A 20,548-nucleotide genomic window follows, 5' to 3' on the forward strand; every position below is an offset into this window, starting at 1 on the left:
TGGATATGTTGAAACTAGTTTCAAACTCAAATCATCCCAAATTCTAGTTTTTTGATTTCTTTTTAATTATCACATTTTATTATCTGAAACAATTATTTCGTAAATTGTAAAGATTGCAAGAATAGTGCTAAACAACATTTGGATGCTGAAATAACATAGAAAATAAATAATTCACGATTTCTTTTTAAAACCTTGTAGCGGCCATCTTGGCGTTGGAGCGCGGCAAATCAATTCATAGTTATTCAATTTTCTTTTCAATTTTTTTATTGGAAAAATTAATTGGGAAATCTAAATTTTTATTCAGCGTACTGCATCATAGAATAAGCTTCAATTTGTGACTAAAATTTTTAAATAAAAACGTGAATCTGCAGAGAAATTATATTAACCTACGATTCAACGTATCTAGATAAGGGGAATCAGTCGCCTCCGTGACTTCAGCCCAGCCTTAATGTTCCTTACAGCACTAGATGGGTGTGTGTATACGACGAACTACGTCTGTGTTCCCTGTGAACACTTATACAAGTTAAGTAACCGATCTGTACACGCTGTGAATATTTACAAAAACCCTTGTGTTGTTATAAAATATATATGGAAATTTTTGAATTATCGCAATACTTTTGAAAATATTACTGTTATGGCTGATTCGTCATATGAGAAAGGATTAAATGAGCTTTCCAAGATGAAAGTAAGAAAATTTATTAACAATAACTTATTTGATTCAATTTTGTTTGGACTGTATACAAAAATATTGTTCAAACTTAGTCTATTGAATTCATAACATTTTATAGATTAAATTAATTATGTGTTTAATATTATTAATTAATAAAAATTCATTTTTAGGTTGCAGATCTTAGAGCAGAATTGAAACAAAGAGGTTTGCCGACAACAGGAAATAAAAATGAATTAGTAGAAAGGCTTCAATTTGCTATTCACGGTGGTATGTAGTTTTCTAAACATATATGTTGCATGAATAGATAAAAATATTGATTTTTTCCAACTAAAAAATATTTATCATTATATTAGATTCAACTTTATCTCTTGATGAAACGACTGACGAAATATTAGACGAAGATGCCGTTCTTGGGGTATGTAATAGAATATGAGTTGATGCAATTCAATATTAAATCAAATAGTAAACAATCATTTTTTTCCATGAAGGATGAGGAACTTGAAGAATTATCTAGTAAACCAGATTCACAAGATGTGGGAGAAAAAAGGAAAACAAGTGACGACAGTAATCCTGTAACAAAAAAAATTGTCCTTAATCGAAATTCAATAATAGAAGATGTTAAAGTTAATCCCCTAAAAACTGAAGAACACAGTGAAAATAATGATTCTGGTCAACCACAAAAACGCATCATTAAGCTATCTGAACTAGGTCCAAAAGAGGTAAATAAATAAATGTCTTTTTTATAATAATACATATAACAATAAATACATTTTTTTCTAGCGTTTAGAGATGAGAGCAAAGAAGTTTGGTGTTCCATTATCTGAGGCAGTTAAAAAAGAAGCAAGATCTGCTAGATTTAATAGTCAACTTTACAGTAATGGGAAATCCGCAGCGTCAATAAAAACTCCCGTGGTAATTTTTTTTAAATATATATAATATAAAACTACATTCTTAAAAATGTAAGTTTTAATCTTGTTTTTTGTGTTTTTTCTTTGATAGACAACATCATTTGAAGTTTTAAAGAAACGTGCTGAACGATTCGGTACAAATACTTCAGCTCTAGTGGAAAAGGTTAGTTGAATTTACTTTTAAACAGAATAAATAAAAATAAAAAAATAGAGAAATAATAGTAATTATTATTATTTTTAGGCGGAATTACAAGAAAAAATAGAGAAACGTAAAGCTCGTTTTGGTGAAATTTGTTGAATAATATGCCTTATTTTATATAAAAATTAAAGTTTAGAATACAACTCATACAATCAACACTTTTTTTTCAATAAAAAACACAGTGATGACAGCAATATTGTTAATAATAATTTAAATATTTTCTTATCAGTTCGTATTTTAATATTATTATCTTTACTCAACAAGATATGATCTATGAATATTTATTTTGACTATGATAAAACAATTACAATAATAAATAATAAAATTTAAAACATTTTACGCGAAAAAAATTCTTTTTATTTTTCTCTATATAGTACAATCAGGCATTTCACAATTACATTACAATGTATCAAGATGTATAATTAATAAGAGAGATTAAGATTATACAATAAATCACTAATCAGTTACAGTATTAACTTAAAGCTTTATAAAAGTGTAATTCAAGACAATATCACAATTTCGCTTGTCTCGAATGGGATATAAAAATTCTTCTAATAATCAAATAACACAGAACTTGGGATTTTATTATCGCTCATAACTCTCACAAAAATTTAGTAGCTCTTTTAATAAAATTTCCATATTTAATATCTAATTAAAGGCAGTTTGACATAATTTAAACGCTAAAAGATACACTTCAGTACACATGTGTGTGTGAATCATTTGAACTTTAGGTATAGCATAAAAATTGAATATAATTTCACTTTTCTATACATGATTTAATTCAGTAATAATAAGAATAATAATATAAAAAACAATGCTATATTACAAGATAAATTTTGAATTGCTCTTTCTAAAATAAAGTAATATATAACACGGAATATAATTCACGATGAAATTTGTACAATCGTTACAATGAATAATAATAATCAATATTATTAGTTGACTTCTTTTAGTAAAACATTAACAGGAGCAAAGCGATATTCTTTTTTTAAATCATTAATGTCAAGTTCTAATTTATAATTTATATTGGTGTTGTATTTTTTTCCACTAGTCTATTACATTTAAAAAAAAAAGAAAAGGCGTGGATTTGTTTCATTTTAATAGCACAAAAAGTCTTGTAGTTTTTTTGTTTCTTGCAATGAATTGTCATGTAATTTACGATAATTATGATAAAATACATGAAAGATTTTATATTTCCACAGTACCCCAGCATTTGCACATATCCATTGATCGAAATATATATTTTTTAAACATATTTTTTTTTCCATCCAGTCACATTGATTATTCTTAATAATAATTTTATCGTATCGAATTAATTTCTGCGTATATTATAATAAAATTTACGCAGAAAGCGATGCAACATCACGTTAACAACGATAAACTTTATAAATTCCCGAATATAATATTCTTTAGCGACTAATTAGCAATTATCACTTTTTCAAAAATTATAACAATTATTTTATCGGGTAGATATATTTCTTATTATGCTTTACTAACGTCCAACATTACTATATTTAGAATTGCATTGTAGAGAGAAAATGAAATATCAGTTGAAATAAAATCATTCTTTTTTGTATAGTTGTAAATTGTAGTCACTTAATGATAATTACTTGGGCCTTAAATTATTAACAGGAGTCGGAAGTGTAAAACTATTTGCCATCGTTGGTGTTTGAATAATTGCTGTTGTCTCAATGGGATTAACACTCATGGAATTTGTTTCACTTTTATAACGAATATTCGTATACTCACGACCCAATTGAAGGGATTTCTATATTACAAAGTAAATGTCCAATTAATTAACATTTTTATTTAATTATTTAAAATAACAATTCTAACTAACCTGCTCAGCTTGTCTTCTTTGTGACACAGTCTCAATATAATGTAATACAGCAAGATAAACAAATTTATATTGCGCTTCTGTTTGTACCATTCCTGATCGTTGTGATCGTACACGTTGAATTGTCCGTTGAATATCGATTTCACAATCTAAACCTATGAAAATAAAACAAATGTTATTTTTGAAAATGAAATAAAATATGAAATAATTAATAGTTATAATTATTTATCTTACCATGCCTTTTAATTTGATCAAGAATCATATCTATGACAATAAATGTGCCTGTTCTTCCGATTCCTGCACTACAATGAACTAAAATTGGTCCAACTACTGCTGACGTTTGACCATTTGAATTTAAGGACGCAGCAATAGATTCTTGTCGAGCATTCACATCATGCAAAAAGTTTAAAACACAGCCTGGATCTGATGGAACGCCGTGATCAGGCCAAGCCTGTAAAATGAACAATATAAATTATTATTATTATTTTATGATTATAAAAAAATTAATTAAGTGATTCAAATAAATATTTAAGTAAATCAAACCTGAAAATGATAATGATAAATTCTTCTAGATTCACTAAAATTAGGTTTGTTTCCTTGTAGGAGAAATTCACGTAATGTATAATCAGCAGTAGAGGTACGAGCAAGAGCTCGAACTTTCCAATCACCACCGTACTCACAAATTTCTCCTTCTTCCGGCCAGTATCGAGCGCATTTATTCTGCGCGTAAAATATTTCTTTTAAATACATATAAAATCTTTTATTAAAATATTAGACATTATGATAAACTTACTTTGCCTCGCTCTATTTCTTTGGTCGTCATCACAATTACTTGAGTATTTTCTTGATAAACCATATGCCAAAAGTCTTGTATTGTATTTGGAAGACAACCTTGAGTTGCAATATAACATTTATTAAATATACAAATTTCACCGCTAGCTGTTATACCTGTACAGGAGCCTTCTCCTTCTTCATTCTATAATTATTAAAAAAAAAACAGTTAATAGCACATTGATAAATTATCAATATTAATATTATTCATTCAACTTACTTTAATGTAATTTGCATTAATATAATCAGACCCTGGAATATTTGGATCAACGTCTTTTAATTTCACTCTCGTGTGATCAACTATAAAAAAGAAACAATAGTTGATTAATTCATCAATTAGATTGCTGATACGGAAATCAATAGGATAAAGATTATTCATAATTCCTTACAAGGTAAAATATTTTTGTATCGATTTTTTGCACGATTTTCTGGTCTTAATCCTTCTTTTCGTGAAAATAAATGACGACATTCGAGTTGTTGAAGAGATTCGAATTCTTCCCAAAAGCCAGCTTTTCCTTTTCCACGACCTGCTCCAACTTCATCACTTCCTGGTGCTCCATTCCAACATGTCCATCCATTCGAACATCCATTTTCTTTGTGTAATTGTCTCACGCGGCTTTCAATACCACTGGCATTAATACGTGTTGCATTAAATGGTTGTCTAAACACATCACCAGCCAATATAAGTTTTTATTTTTTCTTGTTTAATTTAATTATTCTTAGTGGAACTGTTAATAACAATACCTCAAGTGAACAACACTACCACTTGTTTCAACCATTGGATTTTTTTTATAATGTTCTATAAGATCACTCAGACTATCGAATTTTTCACCTCCACCAACGTCATATTTATTATCCTATAAAAATTTATTAATTAATCTATAATAATCTTAATGTATTAAAAATGAAGAATAAAGAAAAAAATAACCCTAATACCTGATAACGAATCATCACGTGTGTAACACGATCATCTGTACGCACAGAAAGTACAAAGTCTCCTGGCTTACTTTGAGATTCTCGTACAAGAAACGATCCGTTTTTACCACGTTCTAACATTAATCTTTCAGCTTCTTTAGCTGATAAATGGCCATGAAACCACCGTTCTGTTGTAGGGTCTGCACAATTCAGTGGATACTTCAACTCAATTACCTCACCATTTTTTTCACGTAATTGTCCACCATTTTCCATATAATACTGCACTAATTCAGACAATGTTGCAAATTTTTCACCTCCATATAAATCATAAAAATCTCCAGTGTTCTGAATTTTTATGTGAGTCACTTCACTATTCCTTCTATAAATATATGATTATTCAATTGAAAAAAAAAGTTAGTCTGTTATAATTAAGTAATTAAATGGAATATAATTAGTTAAAATATTTTATACCTTACTGAAAGAGTAAAATCACCAGGGTTGGAAGAACTTGGACGTGCAAGAAATGAACTGTCATAGCCTCGTTCCATCAATAAACGTTCGGCTTCTAATCCTGATATATTGGGATGAAACCATCTGTAAAATAATTGTCTATATTGACCATAAAATGATGAATTTTAAAAATAAAATTAATAACTTATGTTTCACTAACGGTAAAAGCTTGTCTGCCGCGCCCTGTGATTATATATTGACAAGTGATCTTTGAATATAGAACATAATATTGATATAAAAGTATAGGTCAGAAAAGGATGATAGTATTTTTTGAAAAATAATAAATTAACAGAATACATAAGTAATTAATTTATTTAATTAGACTATTAATTATTCTATATAAATTTTAGACATTAAATAAATACATTATAATTTTCGCGGCAAGATAAATACAATAATATTAATACAATATCAAAAATTAATGTGACGGTTACAACAATTTCGCGTAAGTGCGCATAACTTACCGTCAATGACTAATCTGCGACGAATATCAGCACCTTACAAAGCTAATCGCAAAGTGTCCGTGATTATAATTTTATAATATATGTAATTGTTACAATCAATCTTATAATGATACAAAAAATGTTTCTCACCTGCGTGATGCCATGTCGTGATTATAATTACGACCACCTGGCAATCAATAATTTCCAATATCTCATCAATGATTTTAATTAATGAAAAATACGTGATATAATATCGACGTTTATCATTATTAAAATTTATGCCGTCGAATTAACATGTTCTTTTTATACTTGTAATAAAAATGTTTGAAGTTTATAGAAACGGTGAGTGAAATGTGAAAAAACTAATTTCAGATAAAAATGGTGACTGTTCATGCATTGATAATGCAAAATGTGAAATACGAATTGCAAAATTTCGTTAGTCCATTTTGATATCAATTATTCCTGAAGATGTCGTGAGATCACTTTTTTAAAATTTGCACATGGTTTTATCGACAATTGGTAAGTAGAATTAAATTTAAAATAAAATCCCTACTTTTTCAGGTTTATTGTATTACACGGTTGGTAACACTGATATTTTTTGCGCCATAAAAGAAGCCATGCTATCTGCGACGCTAGGCGCCAGAACCCAACTAGCTTCTACTCCTCTGGATAGATTGTAGTGGATTGTGGCGTCAGTAATTTTTCTGTATATAATTCACTGTTATTTGTGAATAATTCGCGTTAATTGTCTATTTAATTACCGTCAGAATATTATATTTCATACAGATTCAGCTGTCGACAATTTGTAAGCGATTCAACAAATTATTTATTTGTAAATTGAATAATTCATTAATCATAAAAAATTCAGAAGCTTCCCGGCCATTTTACCGCCATTTTGTACTATCATTATATTATCGATTTCTTTGTTACATTTATTATTATTAATTTTATTTAAAAATTATTGTCACTGATTGTGTTTTTTTTTTTCGTTGATTCATCCTATTTGATCTTCTAGTGCACGTTTAATTCAGTCATCAACATTATGAAGAACAAAGTAAGACGCATTTATTTTTCCATTCACCGGTTAATTTTATAACTTGATTTGCGTTGATTTTTTTTTTCATAAACGGAATAATAAGTTCGTTAGTGCAATATAACTTGTTTCATTTTTTTTCTGGATTTTGTGTTAATAAGCTTTATTGTACAAAATAATTGTGTAAACATAAGCAAATGAATGTTAGTCTAATGTTTTAATGAGATTCTTTATCGGTTTACAGAACAAAATGAGCAAAGCTAAAGACTCTCCAGCTTCTGACAACGAGCAAGAAGAGGAATACAGTGTTGAGAAAGTCCTCGATAGACGGGTTGTTAAAGGCAAGGTATGTGTTGATATTAGAGGTTATATTTTGAAGAACTTATGATGGAATTTATTGTATAATTATTGTTATCATTTATAGGTAGAATATTTTTTAAAATGGAAAGGTTATTCAAATGATGAAAATACTTGGGAACCAGAGGAGAATTTAGATTGTCCTGATTTAATTGCTCAATTTGAAGAACAGCGTAGGAAAAAAGAAGCTGCTGCTGGTGGCAAGCGTCATGAAGAGAAAGAATCAAAGAAAAGAAAGAGTTCCAGTACACCAACTCCTACCCAAACAAAAAAGAAAGTAACTGAAGAAAAAAAACCTGAAGGTATAGAATTTAACTATTTCATTGTTTATTTAAAACAATTGAGAGATACATAAATTAGCATATGTATTTAAATTATTTTATTTCTATTGATTGATTAAATTAAGTAATCATTTTTGGTAAATAGGTTTTGACAGAAACTTGGAACCGGAAAGAATTATTGGAGCTACAGATTCAAGTGGCGAACTTATGTTCTTAATGAAATGGAAAGGTACTGAAGACGCAGATCTAGTCGCCGCAAGAGTTGCTAACGTAAAATGTCCCCAAATTGTTATTCGATTTTACGAAGAGCGACTCACGTGGCATAGTCCTACGCATGATGACGATAATAACAAAACAGACACTCAGTAGCACTTACCTTTTCGATATAAATATACAGCACATTTTAAAATTTGTCACATTTAAAAAAAAATAAAATGAAAAATAAAAAAAAATAAGGAGGACTATGCTAAATATGAAAGGAAAACAAAGATAAATAATATTTTTTTTTTACTTAGTAATATTTCGACAACTTTCAGATTTATGTAATTCACTATTTTTCATACTAAATTTTACAGTGTTTTCATTTAATATACCGGTATTACTATTAAATACATGGTACAATTCATACAAAGATTCAATAAAAAAAATATAGAATTCTTTAATTGACAAATAAATAATTTACTATTTATAAACATAAAATCTGTTCTCATAACTTTACATCCGAGTGAATCCAATAATTTTGTTTTGATTATAAAAATTAGACTTAAGAAATGTTTCTAATGTAATAAGTAAATTTAAAAAAATATCTCATTAGATTAAACATTGGATTTCAAGTATTTTTTAACATGACATAAGAAAAAAAAATATAAAAAAATGTTTGATTAAAATCATCGTTTTTATTTGATTTAAAATATAAATATTAAGATTATTTCAGTTGCTACAAAAACTAATTTGTATTAGTATAATTACTGTACAAATTATTAATAAACTATAATTAAACACAATCAAATAATGAAAATTCTATTAGTAAAATTTTTTATTTTTTTTTATTTTCTTGTTAATTTTGAATTCTTGTTTTGTATTTTTGAAATTTTTCTTTCTCTTATATTTTCCAGTAATTTTTTCATCTCTCTTCATCTCCCAATCTAATTGTTTTACATTCGCTCCATCAGCATCACTAAAAACATTTGATCCACCAATTTTAAATTTGGATTGTCCTTGTTTTTCGAGTAGTTCTGCAAACTCATCTGCTGATACGAATACATTACTATCTATTTTGGGTTTTTTAGACGATTTTTTACCCAAAACTGATTTAACAGATTTTTTTAACATCTCTTCATCTTCATCTGACTCATCAAATTCTATTTCACTCATATCTTCATCATCCATATCATCCAAATCCAAACCATCTTCATCTTCCATTAATTCATCATTATCATCTTCATCAAAGTCTTCATCATTATTATCAAAATCAATTTCTTCTTCATTTTCATTGACTTTAGTGGATTTATTCTTTTTCTTTGATAACTGAAACTCTCCAGCGAAATCTAAATCATCAAAATCTTTACTTCGACTTAATCCATCCATGAGTTCATTAAATTCTTCACTATTAACACTTTCATGATCGCTATCATCTTCTTCCGTTTTAACATTCATTTTCTTTTCATTCCTTTTTCGGAGATATCGATGAAGGAATAATTCATCAATAGGAATATTGTTTTCATTCTCATTCAAATATGCTTGACTATCAACTGCCAATGATCGTAATCCTCGAGGAATATATTTAGCTCTGGCTGCTAGCGGATTATGTCTATCAAATTTTTTCCCCGTTATTTTTTTAGGATTTTTAAATACAAACCTATCTAAAAACCGTATCAATGTTAAATCTTGTAAGGGATCTCCAGTATAATTGATGACTTGGTTACAAATAATATTTTTTGCGAATAATGAAACACTTGGATGAAAGTGTTCTATCAATGCTGTAAGTTCAACTAAAGGTGATTTACTAGCACCAGACTTTAATGGATTTAAACAGAAAGGATCATAAATAATTGCATTATCTTCTTCAATTTTTATCGTATCTTTTATACTTGACTCTGTTGATGGATTCATAATAACATTTGGTAATGACAAAGTATTTGATTCATCATCTAGAATTTTTACATCACTAGAGTCATTATGATCATTTATAGATTCTTCAATAACACTTTGATCATGACTTGTTTCTTTTGCGGTATTTTGTTCACTCTTCAACTCAGCAAAATTACGAAAAATGAGCTCTTGCAAATCTTTTCTTATCTTTAAGATTTGTGATATGACATATAAAGTAGCGCATACCATACAAACTGGAAAATAGCATGAAATTTGAAGAACTCTTTTAAAGAATGCATAAAGTCTGAATACGTTTTTATCATTCTTCATAATTCTATAGAGCAAATTAAGAAAAACAGCTCTTTTGTTGGCAGTACCAATCTGAGGATCCAATAGTTTTCTGTAAAATGTTGTATAAAATCGATTCTCTTGTAGAGGATTTTTATTTGATACTTGTTGAAGTAAACTAAGAGCACTAAGAGATACATTAAATGACCCAACATGAACAACTTTGTACACTGAATCTATGTGATCATTTAATTTAGCCGCATCCATGTTGGAAAAACGATAAGCACGATTTACTCCAGTTAAAATAGCTGCCATCATTCTGCTATCAGGCTCTCCTTTTTTTAAACAAGCTTTGAAAAAAGCAAAGTAAACATCGATTGAATGAGTAGCAATGTCTTCATCGCGTGGACTTAAAATAAATTGCGTTAATAAACATATGCCATAATATTGAGCTCGTTGAGCAATATTTGGTCTGAATAATAATTTTTCTATTTCTTTTAATACCACAAGTTTCATATTTGGATGTGTTTTTAAAAGTTTGTTCAAGCAAAATATTGTTTTTGAAGCAACTTTTGAACTTGGATCTCCAATTTTGTTGACTATCAATTCCAAAAGTTTATGCTCTTGTTCAGAATTTCCAATTAACAATTCAGTCATAATAGCAACAACTCTTTCACGATTTATTTCAACAGTATCAGATGCTAAACTTGATAAAGCTAATATAAATTTTTCATATTGCTCACGCAATTGATCTTCAAAATACCAATGTGACAGTAGTTTTTTCCTCAATGCATTTCCATTTATATTTTCTGAATCATTTGAAGCTTTTATTTTATCGAAATCTTGCTCTTCGAATTTTAAAAGCTTACATTGTGGATGTAGTAAATCAGATAAAAATAAGCCACGAAGAGATATGAGTAACAAATTACTTTGAGTATGCTTTGATCCTTTTACTTGAGAGACAAGATTTACTAATCGACTGAGGTTATATTTTGGATTGTCTTGTATCATAAGAATAGCAGCAGCTATTTTATCAGCATTAGTACCTTTTAATAATGCTGTTCGCCTCCATTCCATATCAGAATCTCGGATTTTCGATTGTTTTAGTTGAAATGCTGCTGTTTCATTACTTAAATATTGCTTAGCCTCATCTTTTAATTGTAATATTTCAATTTCAGATAAATTACACTTCGAAGGGTATAAATCCTTGGGAAATTCTTCGTACCATTTTTTTTCATGTTCCTCCTCAACATTAATTTTATTCATTGTTGCTGATATCTGTATTTATATATTACAATTAATTATAATTAATGTTATGATAAATTCAATACTCCAAACAAGCAATCTGTTAATTTACGGGTAAAAAAAATTAAAGACTTACCTTTTTTTAATCAATTATTTATTTTAAAAGTAACTCACGTTTACACGTGCACATGTATAAGATATTAAAGGTTATGTTGTTATATACACAAGTTGCTTTTGTCATATGAACCTGGTTCCAGGGGGAATGATGAAAATAATGTTACGGTACTGGATATTTCTTGTAATTGGTCAGTTTGTTGTCCCACTCTGGTGTGTTTCGGGCGGAAAAATATAAACTAACCAATCAAGAAGCAGGATTCCAGTACCGTAATGTCATTTTGGAGAAGCAACACTACAAATGCCATTCCAAAATGATTGGATTTAGCTATTGCTCCGAAAAAAATCATTTGTAAATGCAATATGAGTAGAAATTTCAAAATGTATTTATAATAATGCACATGGTAAGTTTTGGGTTTTTACGCTTTTAAATATCACGATAATGCTGACAATAAAGCGATATTTTTTTAGAAAAACAATACTGTATTCAAAACAATCAAAGTAATTGTAATCTTCAAACTGATTTTATTATAATTATAAAAATACATCAATGTACAAGTAATTGAAACATGTCTATGTTTTACAACATAAAAAAGTTTTTGCTATTTTATATCATTAAACTATTTATAAAAAAATATTAATGTATCGTTTGTCGATTGGGTTGTTTAAACGATTTTTTCTTTTTACTTTTCTGAGGTTCATCGAGGCTTTCTGTTACCGTACGTTTTTTACTTTTATTTTTTTTATTACAATGATCACTTATAAATGTGGAGTTATTACACTCAACTGAGTTAGAATTAACAGTTTTTAAATCATTTAATACCGTTTTTTCTTCTACTTTTGGATCAGATGTTTTTAATTTTTTTTTATTTTTCGTTTTACTTTGATTTTCCACCTTTATTAATTCGTTGTTTTCTTTTCTATTAACTTTTTTGTTATTTATTTTGTTGTTCGCTGAATCGATCGATTCTTCTAAACATTCGTCTTCATTATTTGTACAGACTCCATTAACCAAAAATTTCCTTTTTTTTTCTTGTTTCACTCGTGGTTGAACTTGTACATTTGCACCAATGTTTTTAGCTAATTTATTAAATGGCTTTTTAGCATCTCTTGAAAGAGTGTTGCATTTTCTAAATTCAGTCATAGCATTTGCCATTTTTTCCCAATCCCATGCTTTCGGTAAATGAATAGGATAAATAATATTCAAAAGTGTCCACAATAAATAAACAAATTTATGTTTAGTTTCCTTAGTGGTTTCATTATTTTGGTTTTCATTACTCTCACCGTTTGGAACATTTTGTCTAACTGATTCTTCCAATAGCTGTATACAATTTAAGCATAATTTTTTCTCTATTTTATTTCTTAAATCAGTGTATTCTTCATTTTTAACTAATATAGAATTTCGATAGAATGTAATTAAAAGATCTATAGCTTGTCCACGCCTGAAGGGTCTTATTGATCGATCAAATGCATAATCAATAAGTGATAATATAAATTTCCAATTTCCCTCCCAATTAAGTTGCAAGATACTTTTAAATAGAGACACTGAAATAATACAATCTCGTTCTTTGAAAAAGGCAGTTAAATGTTTAGCAAGAGAATTGCTAAAAGTTTCAGATGGAACATTGACATGTTGAGCACATCTAATTAAAAATGTACAACATTCTGCTACTTTATCAGCCATTTCATGACAAACTGATGTTGATTTTTCCCCTTTTTCAATTAATAATTTAAATAAATCAGTTAAAAGTTTTTCATCAACACCATCAGTATCTTTGAACTTTTTCATAGATGACAACTTTTTTATACAAGAGCGTATACGACTTTCAAGAGGCTTTTGGTGATGATCTTTTATACAAAATTCTAATGAAGCGAATAAAGGTGTTAACATATCTAGTGCTAATGCCATTGAAGGCCCAGAATCTAGATATATTTCAAGAAGATCAATAACTCGTGTTCTAAAATTCATCAGTGTTTCAGCTGTTTTACTTTGTTTACGACGGTTTGATGGTCGATTATCTCGTAACATTCGAAAAGCTGCCGCAAGGGATTCATCAAGTCGTTTACCTTCTTCTTCATCAATCTCATCAATATCAATATCCTCCTCTTCATTTTGAAAGGCAGTATCACCTAAAGCCTGACTTACAGCTATTCTTAATTTTTCATTTAGTGTTTCATCTTCATTGTCTTCACTCATTTCATCATCATCATCATCATCGTCTTCATCATCATCATCATCTGCATCTTCATTTTCGTCTTCGTCTTCTTCATCTTCAGTATTATCTTCATTTTCGTGTTTTTTACTTTTAGTTTTTTTGTTTACTTTATTTTTATGATCTTCATCATCACTATCCGATTCACTATTTGACAAATTATCATTTTGTTGATCTTCTGAAATCAATAAATCCTGTTCATTTGATGGATCAAGTACTTCTAATATATGATGAATAGCAGTTGCTGTTAGCATCGAACATATATGAGGAAAAACGCATTGTATAAGTGATCGTAATAAATGACTATTTTTAGAGAGTAATGACAAAAAAAGATCAATAATCACATCAACCCATTTCGGTTCCTTCTGTTTTTTCGTTCCTTTCAATGATTTTTTATTGTTGAACCTTTCAAAACAGCTATGGACTTCATTAATTACTGAAATAGCCATTTCTGGATCAGAAAATATAAATAATCCCATAATTAAAGCCGTGATCTGAAATATTATTACAATTTCTTTGTTTTTATTATTATGATCTGTTTTGCTAATGAAACTTATCATTTTTTCCCAAGCTTCTGTAGATGATTTATTTAATGGTTTCCTTAATGTCTCACTCTTATTTATAAATAACATATCATTCAAATGAGAAATCAACTCATTCAATATTTTCTTTAAATCCTCTAGCTTCATACGTTTATGATCAAGAGCATTATAAAGACATCCTTCAAAAGTAACAGCCAAGTTTGAATCAATACCATCAATCTCACAAAAACCTAACTTGAATAAAAATATCAGTTGATTGAGTTTCCAGTTATACTCGGCAGTCATTGCTGAATGGTCTAATAATTTAATTAACATTTGGCATGCATAAGCCCTTTCACCATTACTCCAAGACCTTTCTTCATTTTCTATTTTTCTGAGCTTAGTATTTTCTACGATTGCACTGAAAATTTTTGCGACTTTTTTCACTCCAGTTGCATTCATATTTTTTATTATCATTTGAAGTATTTTAATACCTGTTATTCTTTCTACCATCAAATCTCCTGGATAGTAAATTAATTTTTTTATCACTTCCACTTGAACTTTTGTTTCAATCGCTTCATCGTTAAGCGCTTCAACATATTTAGTTAATACACTTCTAAACAAATTAGCAATGTCATCTTTATGAAATAATTTAGAAGTATTGAATCTCTTCAACATGTGGCTCAGAAAATTACTTGATAAGAGTGATGGTAGCAAATGTTTATCTTTAATATTCGGAAGAATGTGATTCAATAACTCAAGACCTAAATATTCAATGGTTATAGATGTTTTGACGAACCTCTGATCAATACCCATCCAAAAATCCAAAAGATAATCAGTTGATGCTAATTTTTCACAAATTAGCTTATGTATTGGATGTTTATACGATACAATCCGCGGCAAATCCTGTATTAGAATAAGAAAATTTTACAAATATTCGTTAAATTTAAATTTTAGATAATTTATTATTGTCAATACTTACTGTAATTAACTTCAACATAACAGGTATTGTTTCCTTGTCAAAAATAGTTTCAGTTCCCAAAGTTGACTTGATAAATTTTTTATCAATTAATGTTGGAAACTTATTATCAATAAATAGCAATGCATAAAATGTATCAAGAGAATGTTCTGTCCATGTTTTGGTCAATTCTTTAGAAAGAATAGGCCAGACATTAACTTTCATAGACTTTTCGTCAAGATTATCTATAAAATCGACTAAAAACGATATTGATACATATGATAAGTAACTTCGTTGTGTGCCAGCACTTAATAAAATTTCGATAATTCTCGATTGTGTTTCAGCATTAGAATCCATTAGTAATTTAGACCTCATTAGTGATCCACAAAATAAAATTCTACCCATGTATATGTCAGCATTCTCCTGTAATTATAGCAGTTTTAAATAAGATTTATACTCTATAGTATAAAATTGAATGTATTTCCAATGTAATATAATTCTTACACTTTTTGAAAAACTATTCGATGGTTTCAATTCTGTTTCTACAATCTGTAGAAGATTATCAATATTTGCATCGGAATGGAGTGTGAGATATGCTGTAAAACTTATGTAAAACCCTTTCTTCGATGTCATCTGCGAAGATCCTAGTCCACGAATCAAACGTTTCAATGAGTATCGGTGATTTTTGCTATTTACATCAATCTGAAAAAGTAATGAAACATACAATTATTTCAAAATCTATAAAAAGTAAACGGTTATCAAAATGATTAATCAAAAGTATTAAGGAATACTTACATTTTCTGCATGTGATAAGTTCCTTAAAACACCAATCGCTCCTTTTTGTCTTACATTTTCATTATCAGCAGTGAATTTAGAAAAAGAATCTAAAATATATGGATTTATTTTAATTGATTTATTTTCTTCTGAATTATCTACTGAATTAGACTCCATTGTAGTGACCATGTGGATCGTGTAAAGGTTATGTTTACGATGTGCATTACCAGTGTACAGTCATAGGATGCACATATTTATGTAGAAATGCAATACTTGTAAACATGTGATGATCTATTCAATAACTTGACAAAAGAACACGTGATGACGCAGTTGAGTTCAAAATGGAGTCGGGCTGCAAAAATTGGCGCCAAATTTCCTGAAAGTTCAAAAACGTTTTTATTTTCTGTTTATAATTTACTGAAGAAATCAAAGTAGAAAGAAAAAATATTTCATGAATTATATATTAACAATAATTAATTACAAAAAATTTGATATTTATACTGTAATACAATATAAACTTTAAAGTACGATTGCATGTTTTCTTACTGAGCATACTTAATTACTACGTTTATCAAATCAAGTAATTTACACCTCAGATAAATTTGACAATGATTCCCCCAAATATAATTTAACTGATAATAAACAATATTTTCATTAATTAGTAATAAAAATATTATGTTACAAATAAAAGGAATTATGTTTTTGTTTTGATGAAATTCATGAGCAACAATAAACAAGTTTATTGTGTGCTAAAAAATATTTTAGATTATAAAACTTTGTTTTTTAATTACAAAAATAATTAATTACTGAATAAAATTTTCTAAACAATTGTTTACTTTATATAAAACCCATTTATCTTGGTAATGATTCGCGAATTTGTAAAAATTGTCGCCATCTTGTTCTCACGAGATTCCTACTACGTTTGAGCAGTTTAGAGAATGATTTTAGCAAATTATGCGTCTTTAAATATGAATATTTGCCTTGTTTTTAATTAACATGAACTAAAATCATGGGATCGCTTCATCAATTAATTATGAGCTTTTAATCAATCATACAATTAGGTCTTAACGATGTTTCATGAAATAAAAAATTTTAAAAATCTCATTAAAACTAAAATTGAGTAAACTAAGAGATCAAATTTTTGATACGATTTAATATAGAAACTGCAAATAAATAGTCAAGTATTTTTCGTGTAAATTTGAGCGAATGGTGCGCCACGCAAAAAAAGGATAAGGAAGGAAAGCCATATTGCCAACAACATTGGCGGCTCTCGACTATCCGCGCGCGGGGTCCGGTCAGTTTCGTGCATCCAACATGGCCGGTCGTGGTGGTCATGAAGATTCGAGGCAAGTAATTTTACAATTCAATTGTTAAAAACTGTCTAATTATTTTCTATTGTCTCAATAAAGTACGATTACAATTGTATTTTCTAAATTATTATAAATATTCATGAAAACGTAACAAAATTTTACGGTTAAGTGATTGACGATGTAGAGGACACCGTTCCCCACATACTATATGTGTTACATGATGCTTATAAGGCACGCGGCATTACCTTGAATAACCAACAAATAAATAAATAAATGAGTTTTTAAATGTCTCTTTTTTTCAATCAAAACAAATCATTATACTCTTGTAAACAATTTATTTATTACCATTGTTTAGGTGTGAAAAAGCTTTTGTCATTGAGAGAATAATTTACTCAAAAACTAGGGATTATACTAATTTAAATGTCAAGATATTAAATATTTTTATTAAATGTTTGATATAATAATAATGATAATTATTTTGATTATTTAAATCATGTCGTTCTGAATCTCAAGTTAATTCGATTACTTTGTCATTTTAATTAAAAAATCATCCCAATATTTATTTAAGAAACAAGTAAAACTTTTCTAGTATATTGTTTTGAATATGAAACATATTTGCAATGAATTTATACTCCATTTAGCTGTATCCTAATAATTATTATACTTGCTTCATGATTAATAACTTCAAGTTATGATTATTTTTTAGGGATTATATAGGAGGTGGCGGTTATCGTGGTAGCCGAAAGCCAATGCCTACTGAGCCGCCATATACTGCATATGTAGGGAATTTACCTGATGGAGTTGTTCAAAGTGACATTGATAACATCTTTAACGGTCTAAATGTAAAAAATGTACGTTTAGTGAAAGATCGAGAAACTGATAGGTAAATAAGTAAACTCATTATTTTACAAAGTTAATAAGAATATTTTCATTATGAACATTAATCATATCGATATTTTATGTAATTATTACAGGTTTAAAGGTTTTTGTTATGTTGAATTCAACGATATTACCGATTTGGAGGCAGCTCTTCAATTAAACGGCAATGTTATAGTTGAAAAAAATTGTATAAAAATTGATGTGGCAGATGGAAAAAGAAATGATAGAGGTGGAGGGTTTGATAGAAGACGAGGTGGAAGCGGTGGAACCTCGGGAGGATTTGGTACAAACTATTCAAGTAATTTGTCTAATCCTTACTATCTTTATCCGCTACTAATTATTAACCCATTATTTGTTTCAATTACATATCTCTATTTATGTATATTAATTTAATATTAGTAAATACTAACAAATAAAAATAAGTAATTGCCATTAATATTAAGAATAAATCAATCAAATTTGTTGTAAAATTGACTCTAGGATACAATGATAGAAGACCTCAAGGAAATCTAGGTCCTGGTGGAAGATCTGGAGGTGGAATCGGTAGCAGTAGTTCTGGTGGATATGGTGGTGGTGGTGGAGATTCTCGAGGAAATCGAGGAAATTTCGGAAATTTCCAAGACGATAGTGGAAGAGAGAGAGACTGGCCTCGAGGTGGTGGTCCCCCACGGCCATCATATGCAGGAAACAGTGGACCACCACGACGTGGTGGTCTAAACGATCGAAGCAAATCATACCAAGATGATCCTTATCTTAAAAGTCCTCCACCGGGTTTGTATTTTTTAAATTTTATTTAATATATATTGTCTGATTGCTGTACTTTGTTAAATACGTAAAACAATTTTTTTACGTATTGAGTACATATTTAAATTGGAACAATAATTTAATTATTGAAAGTTTACACAAAATTTATGTAAAATTCTTATCTATAATAGATGCATCGGCCAGAAAAAAATTGGTGTTATCAAAACGAACTACTACGGAGCCAGTAAATGCATTAGCTGAATGTAGTAAAAGTAATTCAATTTATGGTGGTGCCAAGCCTCGAGAGGAAAATATAAAACCTACCGAATAACTTTCAATGTCTCAGAAATTCAAATTCTTTTGTGAAGAATAAAAAATGTTTTTATTAAGACATTGATTATTTAAAAATAAGATGAATTAATAATAATAACAATAATAATATAAAGAAAATAACAATAAAATAATAATACTGATAATGATAATGACGATAATAATAATAGTAAAATTTTAATATAAAGAATGAAATATCAAATGAAAAAGTGCTCCCGAATCTATTCAAAAAAGAATGTTTGGATATGTTAGATAAACTTTTTTCTGATTATCTATCGTGAAAGGTCTTTCTTGAGGAAAGTAATATAAATCTATAATATGAATGAAAACAAAACATTAATTAAACTAAAGATATTTTATCGAATAATCTTAAAAACATCTATTCGATAAAATATTATTATTACAAAAATTTAAACAATGGCATTTTCTACATCTTATTTTTAATTTTTAAGGCATTCTTTGATTAATTGTAATAGCATTTTTAACCGAGAAAAAAATAAGTAAACTACGAAATTTTTTGATTACCCTAAAATGGGAAAATTTTGCAAGAGATGAATGTAAAATGAATGTTTGAATATCATGAATATTTATATAACACAAAGAATATTTATTAAATAGTCTTCAAACATTTATAATAAATACAAATACACTCTTGTAACAAGCAATCAGATCAATTAGTAATGAATAATTTTCAGTATCTAAGAATCACTAAAATTAATTTAATATACACTATTATTGAAACTGATTAGATATCGCCGCTTCCATCTTCTTATTAATCTCATAATTAATTTATAATTTTTACATTTGTTTATTGTCATTATTCTATGATTGAATAAAGAATAGTAATTGTTAAGATGTACTTTTACTGCTCAATATTTCATCGCACTTTAACAGTAAAATAAGTTAAATTAAAGAAAAAAAAAATAGATATAATCATAATCAAGAAAGATTAAATTATTTGAGTAACTAACAAAACATCTAGTTATAAAATAGTAATTTCACGACGATTTTAATGACATGTATAAAAATGATTACAATGCAATTGAAATGAAACATTGAACGATTATCATTGTTGACGATGATGATACACTTAATGT

General features: G+C 28.2%; 6 protein-coding genes across 10 annotated transcripts; 3 read left to right on the top strand and 3 right to left on the bottom strand.

The window, feature by feature from the left end:
* The first annotated feature begins 490 nt into the window (after nt 1-490).
* Nucleotides 491-1,975, top strand: LOC118070964 (SAP domain-containing ribonucleoprotein). The gene is made up of 7 exons (XM_035089876.1): nt 491-685; nt 841-937; nt 1,024-1,085; nt 1,159-1,389; nt 1,451-1,582; nt 1,670-1,741; nt 1,820-1,975. Exons 1-7 carry the CDS (start codon nt 635-637, stop codon nt 1,874-1,876), a joined length of 702 nt encoding a protein of 233 aa, XP_034945767.1. The 5' UTR covers nt 491-634; the 3' UTR covers nt 1,877-1,975.
* A 151-nt stretch (nt 1,976-2,126) lies between these two features.
* Nucleotides 2,127-6,714, bottom strand: LOC118071346 (tyrosine-protein phosphatase corkscrew-like). Of its 3 annotated transcripts, XM_035090471.1 has the most exons (12): nt 6,464-6,714; nt 6,335-6,376; nt 5,832-5,954; nt 5,382-5,739; nt 5,190-5,302; nt 4,835-5,106; nt 4,666-4,745; nt 4,408-4,590; nt 4,158-4,334; nt 3,849-4,065; nt 3,618-3,769; nt 2,127-3,545 (listed from the first exon to the last, which is right to left on the bottom strand). In XM_035090471.1, exons 3-12 carry the CDS (start codon nt 5,906-5,908, stop codon nt 3,384-3,386), a joined length of 1,791 nt encoding a protein of 596 aa, XP_034946362.1. In that variant the 5' UTR covers nt 5,909-5,954; nt 6,335-6,376; nt 6,464-6,714; the 3' UTR covers nt 2,127-3,383. The 3 variants fall into 3 exon arrangements, with proteins under 3 accessions (XP_034946362.1, XP_034946354.1, XP_034946348.1); XM_035090463.1 differs by lacking the exons at nt 6,335-6,376; nt 6,464-6,714 and adding an exon at nt 6,031-6,167; XM_035090457.1 differs by lacking the exon at nt 6,335-6,376 and having other exon boundaries at nt 2,128-3,545.
* Nucleotides 6,715-6,940: 226 nt separating this feature from the next.
* LOC118071148 (chromobox protein homolog 1-like) lies at nt 6,941-8,455 on the top strand. 2 transcript variants are annotated; one of them, XM_035090138.1, is made up of 5 exons: nt 6,941-7,118; nt 7,329-7,367; nt 7,591-7,692; nt 7,771-8,005; nt 8,130-8,455. In XM_035090138.1, the coding sequence occupies exons 2-5, from the start codon at nt 7,356-7,358 to the stop codon at nt 8,351-8,353; spliced, it is 573 nt and encodes a 190-aa protein (XP_034946029.1). In that variant the 5' UTR covers nt 6,941-7,118; nt 7,329-7,355; the 3' UTR covers nt 8,354-8,455. The 2 variants fall into 2 exon arrangements, with proteins under 2 accessions (XP_034946029.1, XP_034946036.1); XM_035090145.1 differs by lacking the exon at nt 7,329-7,367 and having other exon boundaries at nt 6,943-7,118.
* A 429-nt stretch (nt 8,456-8,884) lies between these two features.
* Nucleotides 8,885-11,826, bottom strand: Noc1 (Nucleolar complex protein 1). The gene is made up of 2 exons (XM_035090126.1): nt 11,745-11,826; nt 8,885-11,641 (listed from the first exon to the last, which is right to left on the bottom strand). Exon 2 carries the CDS (start codon nt 11,627-11,629, stop codon nt 9,008-9,010), a length of 2,622 nt encoding a protein of 873 aa, XP_034946017.1. The 5' UTR covers nt 11,630-11,641; nt 11,745-11,826; the 3' UTR covers nt 8,885-9,007.
* A 429-nt stretch (nt 11,827-12,255) lies between these two features.
* Nucleotides 12,256-17,121, bottom strand: Mybbp1A (MYB binding protein 1a). Its single transcript, XM_035090354.1, has 5 exons — nt 17,025-17,121; nt 16,210-16,564; nt 15,919-16,116; nt 15,439-15,837; nt 12,256-15,362 (listed from the first exon to the last, which is right to left on the bottom strand). Exons 2-5 carry the CDS (start codon nt 16,375-16,377, stop codon nt 12,360-12,362), a joined length of 3,768 nt encoding a protein of 1,255 aa, XP_034946245.1. The 5' UTR covers nt 16,378-16,564; nt 17,025-17,121; the 3' UTR covers nt 12,256-12,359.
* Nucleotides 17,122-17,449: 328 nt separating this feature from the next.
* LOC118071108 (eukaryotic translation initiation factor 4H-like) lies at nt 17,450-19,510 on the top strand. Of its 2 annotated transcripts, none has more exons than XM_035090065.1 (5): nt 17,450-17,534; nt 18,205-18,381; nt 18,473-18,675; nt 18,858-19,148; nt 19,313-19,510. In XM_035090065.1, exons 1-5 carry the CDS (start codon nt 17,503-17,505, stop codon nt 19,450-19,452), a joined length of 843 nt encoding a protein of 280 aa, XP_034945956.1. In that variant the 5' UTR covers nt 17,450-17,502; the 3' UTR covers nt 19,453-19,510. The 2 variants fall into 2 exon arrangements, with proteins under 2 accessions (XP_034945956.1, XP_034945965.1); XM_035090074.1 differs by having other exon boundaries at nt 18,473-18,660.
* Nucleotides 19,511-20,548: the final 1,038 nt, after the last annotated feature.

This window comes from Chelonus insularis, unplaced genomic scaffold (genome assembly GCF_013357705.1).
Source record: "Chelonus insularis isolate UGA/USDA-ARS -01 unplaced genomic scaffold, ASM1335770v1 contig_130_pilon, whole genome shotgun sequence".
Classification (NCBI taxonomy): Eukaryota; Metazoa; Arthropoda; class Insecta; order Hymenoptera; family Braconidae; genus Chelonus; species Chelonus insularis.